A 9,266-nucleotide genomic window follows, 5' to 3' on the forward strand; every position below is an offset into this window, starting at 1 on the left:
GACCACTGCTTCGCCGCCTTTGTATTCTTTTGAGTTGTTAGGGGAGCACAAGTTCGCTCCAATAAACGTATTTCTCATTCAAGACAACTGCTTCGTCCTTGTCTTCGTGACATCTGGTGGAGGTGCGGGGTACGCACCCTTCATGCCCACTACAACCTCTGGAAGCTGCCAAGCCAGTCCAACAAGAGCCAGCCTCCGCGTGCAAGGTTTACCACCCGAGTTCGGTCTACTGCCGGAGAAGACGAAGAAGAAAGACGTCGCAACCAGCACCATGCTCAACCAAGCCAATCCTCCTGTCGTTCTGCAGCAGCCACGGGAACCGCCATCATTCCGAGGAGCCCCCGCAGAAGACCCGGAAGAATGGTTGGAAAAACTGGAGCGCGTCCGGAAATTCAACAGGTGGGACGACGCAGAAACGTTCCGGCACGTTTTCTTTTACTTGGAAGATTCGGCTCGCACTTGGTTCGAGAACCACGAGAGCTCCTTGACAAACTGGGCTCAGTTCAAAAGCGAGTTCACTAAGACCTTCACTACCGTGGTCAGAAAAGAACGCGCAGCGCTTTTACTCGAAACTCGAACGCAGCACCCCAACGAAGGGGTAGTGATCTTTGTTGAGGAGATGAAGAGGTTGTTTCGACGTGCGGATCCGGAGATGACAGAAGAAAAGAAACTAAGGTTTCTCATGCGAGGGGTAAAGCAGGAGCTTTTTGCTTCCCTTGTCCGCAATCCTCCCAAGACGGTGGCCGAATTCGCGTCTGAGGCGGCCGCGATGGAGAAGACGCTGGAAGTTCGAACGAGGCAGTACGATCGCCCGGTCAACGTGATGGTTTCCGAGACGATCGGTGCCGGGGCTACAAGCTCCGACACACTGCGTGAGACCATCCGAGCAGTGGTCAGGGAGGAGCTTCGGAAGCTTTTTCCGACGACGCCGCAACCTCAAGTGGCTTCCCTGACTGACGTCATCCGCGAAGAGGTTCAACACGCTTTCGGCACTTCTATGCCATCCGAGGCACCCCGCGAGCCACAGGCGATGACCTATTCTGCGGCTGTTCGTCGACCCCGCCCTGCTCCAACCCGTCTACAAGAAGCTCCACCGTACCGCCGTCCACTCTCGCCGCCGTCCCCACTCTCGCCGCCGTCGACCGTACCGCCGTACACAGCCCAAACCCAGACACCGAGGAAGACTGACGTTTGGCGAACGCCAGATCATCGTCCGCTGTGCTACCATTGCGGGGAGGCCGATCACATCTATCGTCGCTGCCCGTACAGGAGACTCGGACTGCGTGGTTTCTCCGTCGACGCCCGAACCATACATTGGGTTTGTTTATTTGTGTTTTGCTTTTACCGCCCGGCTGCGCCGGTCTGCGTTATCTCTGCGCCAAGGGAAGCGCGTGTTCCATTCTTTCTTTTTGTGCCGCATGTGTTATCTGTTGTGATAGGGAGAGCATTCCGATCTAACGTGAACAGCCCAGAATAATCTTCTTGGATCTACTATGTTCTCGATGCGAATCGACGTTTCGAGAACCACGCGCGCCGAAAGATAAAAAGCCTGCAGTGCGGACGCCGGGGCATTCGATTCGACGACACTCGCCTGTGCAAGTCACTTTGTTGACCGCTGCTTCGCCGCCTCTGTATTCTTTTGAGTTGTTAGGGGAGCACAAGTTCGCTCCAATAAACGTATTTCTCATTCAAGACAACTGCTTCGTCCTTGTCTTCGTGACAATATACAGGAACGGATTAGCGTTCTGCATCCTTGTGGTGCCGCCGTGCCCATTGATCGCCGTGGTTTCGGGAGCCGTATTTATGTCCGAAGCTGTCGATGTTGAGTGGGGTACCGCGGGGGCGCTGAAGGCTGCGTCGGCGCAGTACACCGCAGGACCGAGGGGATCCAGCTTGTAGGGCCGACCATCCAGACCAACCGAAGCATTTGGCACGTGGCGGGCTTTATCGTGGTCTGGATTTGCTGTCCACGCTGTCGTCGAGTTGCCCGCTCCTTCACGCCCCGCCGGTATCAGCAGCAGGAAAGTGCCGATCTGTAGAATATACAGGAACGGATTAGCGTTCTGCATCCTTGCGGTGCCGCCGTGCCCATTCCTATATTTGTTTAGGAAGCGAAATAATAGACATTGTGAACAACGTAAAGACACTCGGCGTTATTTTTTCTAAGAATCTAACTTGGAACGACCAGGTTGACTATATTCAATCTAAAATGTCTTCAGCGGTTGGTGTAATGAATAGAATGCGGCATATTCTTCCCGAGAAAATCAAGCTACTGCTCTACAATGCACTGGTATATTCCATTCTGCAATACTGCAGCTTAGATTGGGGTAAGACAGAAATCACTAACTTAATAAATTACACCTGCTTCAAAAGAGAGCTATTCGGTGCATTTCAAATATACCCTTTCTTTAGTCTACCAGCCAGCTTTTTCTAAAATCTGACATTCTTCCTGTGTTTTCATTATATAATTACCAGTTACTAATAAGGTACAAATCGTTCACTAATAAAAATGATAACTTCATTAGATGTTTGACCAAACTGACAGAAAAAAGTTCAACTCTTCCGACAAGGCATGCAGAGAAATGGTTTGTACCTACTCCCCGAACAACTTATGACACATAATCGCTAACCTATATTCTGGCGGTCCTGCTTAACAGGTTGCACTCAGAACATTTTGACGTAACTGCCCATCCCAACTCGCATATTAGGTTACATTGCCAAGAATTGTGTAGCACCGTCTGAACTCACTCATTTTATTGACATCAGTGTGTTCCTTGGATTTCCCAGAGTCATTTTTATTCTGATGCTCAATACCTTTTTGTTGCATGAAAAGACCCTGAACTTTTGGTTCACAGCAAGAGTGTTTAATATGCCTGTAATACGCCTTTCAGAGTTTGTCAACAACATTATATATTATCCTAAAAACAGTCTAAGGCAGTTCTGCTTACGATATCTATTATAAATTTTTTGTTATGTTGCGTGTTTTTGTTGTGGAATGGTTACCGTACTTACCCGATTCTAACGCGTCCCCGATTCTAACGCGCACCCGATTTTCCTGGCAAAAAAAAAACAAAAAAAAAACTTGCACCTCCGATTGTAACGCGCACGGAACTTTATAACCCAGACAAACGAATGCGGGAGAAATGGGCGATTTATTTCCTGAAGTAATCTCACTCATCTCACTCCTCGTCGCTTTCCGCTGACCACAACATCTCGTCCTCTGTGCCGCCAAGAGCGTTCGCGATGCCACACTTCTGAACGAACGTTCAAACATGGCCGATGGGATCATGGCCCACGCCTCGCACGCCCACCCCAGCGAGCTTCTCCACAGCCGCACGCTTCAGCCGACCGCTCGTTTTGAACGCGTGAGAGCCGCTGCTGCCATTGCTGTTATTGTAGTAACCGGCATCCGGGCAAGCGTGGAAAACGTTGCTTTATTTCCCGAGGCGCGCACTGGCAGCCTCACAACTGAAGGACGCGCACCCAAGCCGGGTGCGCCAATTTATACACAAAGCGTCGCTGCTGCGCACGCGCTGCTAGCCAACCGCTGCGCTGATAACACGATCGCGACACGACACTCCCTCCCTGCACAATTCTAAAAACTATCGTAGGTCAAACGGTCCGGTGGTCGTCGTTCCCTGTTGCTCCTCCGCAAAGTGACCGCTTCTTCATTGCTGGCCGACGGCGCTACCGTGGCACGTGTAGCCGGCTCGGCAAGGCGTTCCGTTGTAAGTGCAGCAGGGACCACGTCAGGTGCATGAGGCAGTTCGCATTCAGGGTGGTTGTCTGGATGATTGGTCGATTCAACGCAGGATGGTCGCAGATGGTCAGCGTGCACGAACCTCACTTTGTTTCCGACGCACACCAAATAGGTTGACGGAGACTTGACACGCGTCACTCTGCCAAGCCACCATTTCACCACATCACCGCGCACAGAACGCACCAACACACTGTCACCCACAGCAAACACTCGGGGCCGACCTCTTCGCTTGTCAGCCAGAGTTTTCATTTTCTCCCTCCTCACAACCATTTCATTTCGAGTGTCTGGCCGTAGCAACGACAACCTGGTCCGCAGTTTCCTTCGCAGGAATAATTCCGCGGGTGTCCTTCCCGTAAAAGTGTGAGGAGTTGTGCGGTAAGAAAACAAAAAGTTGTCTAGTCTGTGTTGAAGAGACCTCGTAGTGCCTTTTTCAGAATCTTCTAGATTCTGTTTGAGTAGTGCTTTCTTGGTGGATTGCACCGCGCGCTCCGCAGCTCCGTTAGACTGCGGATGATAGGGGGGTGTCAGTGTGTGCCTAACACCATTCGATGAAAGAAAGTCTTCGAACTCTTGTGCACGAAACTGCGGACCATTGTCAGTTACCACTTCCAGAGGAAGTCCATGCGCAGAAAACCAAGATCGCACAACTTCAATCGTCTTCGCGGCAGTTGTTACACCCATAGGTTTAATTTCCAACCATTTGGAGTAGGAGTCTATGGCTAGCAGAAACATTTTTCCTTTTTCTTCTGCAAAATCAAGATGTACTCTTTCCCATGGGTTTTGGCACACTTGCCATGGTGTCAAAGGTACAGGTTGAGCTTCAGGAAGGACAGACTGACAAATTTGGCACTTCCGCACAGTTTCTTCCAGGGCGCTATCCATGCCTGGCCACCATAGCATTGACCTTGCTACCGCTTTCATTTTAGTTATCCCTAAGTGCTGTGCGTGCAGCAACCCCAAGACAACACTGTGCAAGGACTGCGGCACAACTACGCGATTCAGCCACACAATGCATCCGTTATCTACACTGAGTTCAAACCGGCGCAACCAAAATGGCTTTAACTGCTCGGGTACAGTTTTTTTCCAGCCGTGCCATATCATGTCACGAACGACACTCAACAGTTTGTCCTGTCCAGTTTCGCGCTCAATATCTTTCGCTGTCAGCGGCAACTCATTCAGTGGCGCAAAATAAAAAATATCTTCACTGTGGTCGTCCGTGTCCGGCAGCGGCAAGCGAGACAACGCGTCCGCATGACTGATAGCCGACCCTGGCTTATGCTTTATCTTGTAGCGATAGTTCGCCAAAAATGTGACCCATCGATGCACTCTTGCAGTTGCAACAGCGCTGCCCTGCCGTTTAAGATCAAGCAGGGTTGTCAGGGGTTGGTGGTCCGTTAACACGTTGAAATCTCGCCCGTAAAGATACTTGTGAAATTTCTTCACCGCGAAAACTATGCTCAGGGCTTCTTTTTCTATTTGCGCATAGTTACGCTCGGACGGGGACAACGACCGTGAAGCAAAAGCGATGGGTTTTTCATTCCCGTTTTCAACGTGCGATAACACAGCCCCTAGCCCGTATTCCGATGCGTCACACGTGATTTGCAGTGGCTTTTTTACATCGTAGAGCTGCAAGACGCTTTTGTCGGACAGCATTTTCTTGCAAGTTGCGAATGCCTCGTCGCACTTACGCGACCAATGCCATCTGCTGTCCTTGCGGAGCAAGTCGTGCAGCGGTTCTAGAATCGTAGCCAAATTTGGCAGGAACTTTCCATAGAAATTTACCAAGCCCAAAAAGGCCTTCAGCTGCGTCACGCTAGTAGGTTTCGGCGCCTCTTTGATGGCCACGACCTTTTCGGCCGTAGGGTGCAAACCATTTTTGTCAATGTCATGCCCCAAATACGTTATGCGCTGCTGAAAGAGCCTACACTTCTTGGCATTTACTTTGATACCATGTTCACTCAGGCGCCTTAGCACCTCCTCCACTCTGTCGTAACACTGCTTGTAGTCTACTCCGGCTATGACAATGTCATCCAAGTAGCAGGCAGTGCCGGGCATACCTTGCAGGATTTGATCCATTACAGCTTGGAAAATTGCTGGAGCACACGCTACGCCATAAGGTAAGCGACGGAACCTAAAAAGGCCCATGTGAGTGTTTATGGTGAGCAATTCTTGTGCTTGCTCATCCAGTTCCAGCTGAAGGTACGCCTTCGACAGATCAATGACAGAAAACACGGTTCCGCCTTCAAGTGTGGCAAAAATATCCTCGGGCAGCGGCAAGGGGTAATGATCGACTTCAATTGCAGGATTTACTGTGATTTTGTAATCCCCACAGTGCCGAAGTTCTGTTCCGTCTTTCTTTGGAACAATCACAAGAGGCGTCGCCCACTTGCTGTGCCTTACCCGATACACTACCCCCGCTTTTTCGAGATTAGCGAAATCTTGCTCGACTCGCTCGCGCAAGGCGTATGGCACTGATCGCGCTTTGCAGAACACTGGGCATGCGTTCTCTTTAAGTACAATGCTTGCTTTGAAACCCTTGATAGCACCAAAACCAGCATTAAATACATCACGGTACTTTTCAGTGAGGGGCGTTTCCCTTTCCAATGCCTGCACGGAAAAAACCTCACGCCAGTTGAGTTTTATCTTTGAAAGCCAATTTCGGCCGAACAGCGTAGGCATCCTTGCGCCTTCAGACTCTTTAGCAATCACCAGAGGCAATTTGAAACACTGTCCTTGATACTCAACTGTTACGTCGGCTACTCCAGCAACCGCGACAGGCGTACCGTTGTATGTCATTAATTTCACATCCTCTTGCGTGAAACTGGCATTAGGAAAGTGCCTCGCCCACTCTACTTCCGAAATAATCGACACGGTCGCACCCGTATCAATTTCCATAGGAACTACCTTCCCATTTATCGTAACGTTTACTCTAAATGGGGGTGTGTCGGAACGGTTCACGTGACACAAAGTAAGCAAATCTCTAGCCTCCTGCGGCTCTACACTATGCACAAGTTTCGTTTTACACATTTTCGCAATGTGACCCTTTTTTTTTACATTTGAAACAGTCACTAGTCAAAAAAGGGCAACTCACAGGAGGGTGGTGTCCTGCACACCGGTGACAGCTCGTTTTAGTCCCTTGCGACGCCTTCTTAGCAGGGCTCGTTTTTCTTCGTCCCACTTTGCTTGGTTTTCCTTTTTGCGGAGATTTCTGCGTCCCTCGTTGCCAGTACACTTCCGTACTGTCAGAAGATGCTCCCGACTTGTTTGGTTGCAGCATCTCTTTCGTGTCCTGGCTCGCTGCTTCCATGGCGATGGCGACCTTGCACGCATGCTCCCACGTGATTTCTTCGTCCGGAAGGGCAAGTAACCTGCAGCGTACGGCTTCAGTGCGCAATCCCGCCACCAGCCGATCCCGCAGAGCGTCGTTCAGGAAATTGCCGAACTCGCATGTCGAAGCCAGCTTCTTCAATTCCACTATGAAGTCTGCCACGCTTTCATGTGGCGCTTGTTGGCGTTGGTTGAACCGATAGCGTTCGGCGACCAGTGAACGTTTTGGAGTGTAATGTTTCTTCAGCACACTCACCGCTTCCACGTACGATGCCTTGGCCGGTGTCTTGGGCAGCAGTAAGCTCCGGAGCGTGACATAGGCGGTTTCCCCTATGGCCGTTAAGAAGACTTGCAGTTTCTTCTCTGCAGCGATGTCATTGGCGGCAGCGAACAATTCGAAGCGTTCCAAGTACACCTCGAAATTACCGCTGTCCGGCTGGAACTCCGGCAACGTGCCGACGGTTTTGCTGTGCACAACGGGCGCAGTCATTTTAGAAGCTCGGTGCGGATCCCATCCTCGTCGCCACTTGTAGTAACCGGCATCCGGGCAAGCGTGGAAAACGTTGCTTTATTTCCCGAGGCGCGCACTGGCAGCCTCACAACTGAAGGACGCGCACCCAAGCCGGGTGCGCCAATTTATACACAAAGCGTCGCTGCTGCGCACGCGCTGCTAGCCAACCGCTGCGCTGATAACACGATCGCGACACGACAGTTATCAAGTGCGCAAGTGGAACGATTTGACGATTTGTGTGAACGCCGATAGAAAACCATAGGCGCTTATGCTTCCTCCGTTCGAAAAATTGTTGCTAAACATGAAGGAAGTCTTCCTCCATGTTGCCAAAGGCTTTGGCGCCATCTTGAGATGGCGATGGCGATGGGTGGGACGAAATTTCCGCTGTTTCGGCAGTTTCGGTTTCGTATCCGATTCTAACGCGCATGCGATTTTTCGGCCTGTTTTTTCGGAAAAAAGGCGCGCGTTAGAATCGGGTAATTACGGTATCTCGATTATGTTTTACCTATGACGAGTGTCGTACCGCCGACACTGATGCCATTGTATACGGGGCTGGAGCCTTTGTCAAGCTGCACTCACAGCTTATAGCTCCAGCCCCTTCCTCTCAAAGAAAAAATAAAGAGTTGAATTGAATTGAATTGAATTGAATAATGGGGGAATCTGTGTACCAGGTTATGTTGGGAAAATTAAAATCACGGAGCAAAAACACGGGAAGATTCGGATACCGGGTTCGAACACAGTAAGTAACATCATGTATCGTGTAACTAAGCGCGAAATGAACAAGGACGAACGGGAGTGAACGGGCACGGGACACGGCGCCGTGTCCTGTTCACTTCGTTCGTCCTTGTTCGTTTCGCGCTTACTTATACGATGAATGACCAACTCGCACACGAAACCACTCTAACTTCACGTCGCTCGTTAACAAAAGTGGTACTGTGCGTTGGGGGGCGATAACAGACGGCTAAGACTACATCCTTATAACCTAGTTCGACAACTGCTATGACAGTCTCTAAGTCACTCTGTACATGTATGTATGATAAAGATAAGTTGTTGGAAATGGCTAGCATAACCACCGCTTTGACCTTTTGTGCGGTCACAGCAGTAGATTGAGAACTGATGAGCCGAAAAAAATGTTTCATTCTCGGACTTTTGCGATGTCAACCTTGTTTTTGTTAATACTAAGATGTCAGGGTTGCAGGTGTAAATGGCGGATGCCAATGATTATCGTTTGTTGCAGATACTACGGATGTTACAAAACAGAACAGATATGTTGGATAGATTATGTTCACTGCTCCTCGAGTCCTCCTAGGAGGGCGGATTGATTGATTGTAGGGTTTAACGCGCCGACGCAACGCAGGCGATGAGGCGCGCCGTAGTGGAGGGCTCCGGATTAATTTTGACCACCTGGGGATCTTTAACGTGCGCCGAAATCTCGTACACACGGGCGTTTTTGCTTTTCGCCTCCATCAGAGACTCCTAGGATGGCTGTCGTGGAGAGGGGTTCACGTTTCGCGTAGTTAGACGAGCTGTTTGCTGAGTAACGGTTACGTTGTGTGTGGCTGAGCTCTACGTGAACTGTTCTTTGTTGATTACTAGCGTTTTGTAGCGTAGTTGAAATGCGGGCTCACCCGGTTGGTTTTTTGCGTACGAGGCAAGCTTCTTACGGAT

General features: G+C 50.2%; 1 protein-coding gene across 1 annotated transcript; it reads right to left on the bottom strand.

Annotated features, from left to right (window-relative positions):
• Positions 1–3,789: 3,789 nt before the first annotated feature.
• On the bottom strand, positions 3,790–7,785 carry LOC144178884 (uncharacterized). Its single transcript, XM_077707038.1, has one exon. It carries the CDS (start codon positions 7,575–7,577, stop codon positions 6,780–6,782), a length of 798 nt encoding a protein of 265 aa, XP_077563164.1. The 5' UTR covers positions 7,578–7,785; the 3' UTR covers positions 3,790–6,779.
• Between the last annotated feature and the right edge of the window lie 1,481 nt (positions 7,786–9,266).

The sequence above is a fragment of the Haemaphysalis longicornis genome, unplaced genomic scaffold (genome assembly GCF_048455015.1).
Source record: "Haemaphysalis longicornis isolate Haplotype H1 unplaced genomic scaffold, Haemaphysalis longicornis Haplotype H1 scaffold_1, whole genome shotgun sequence".
Classification (NCBI taxonomy): Eukaryota; Metazoa; Arthropoda; class Arachnida; order Ixodida; family Ixodidae; genus Haemaphysalis; species Haemaphysalis longicornis.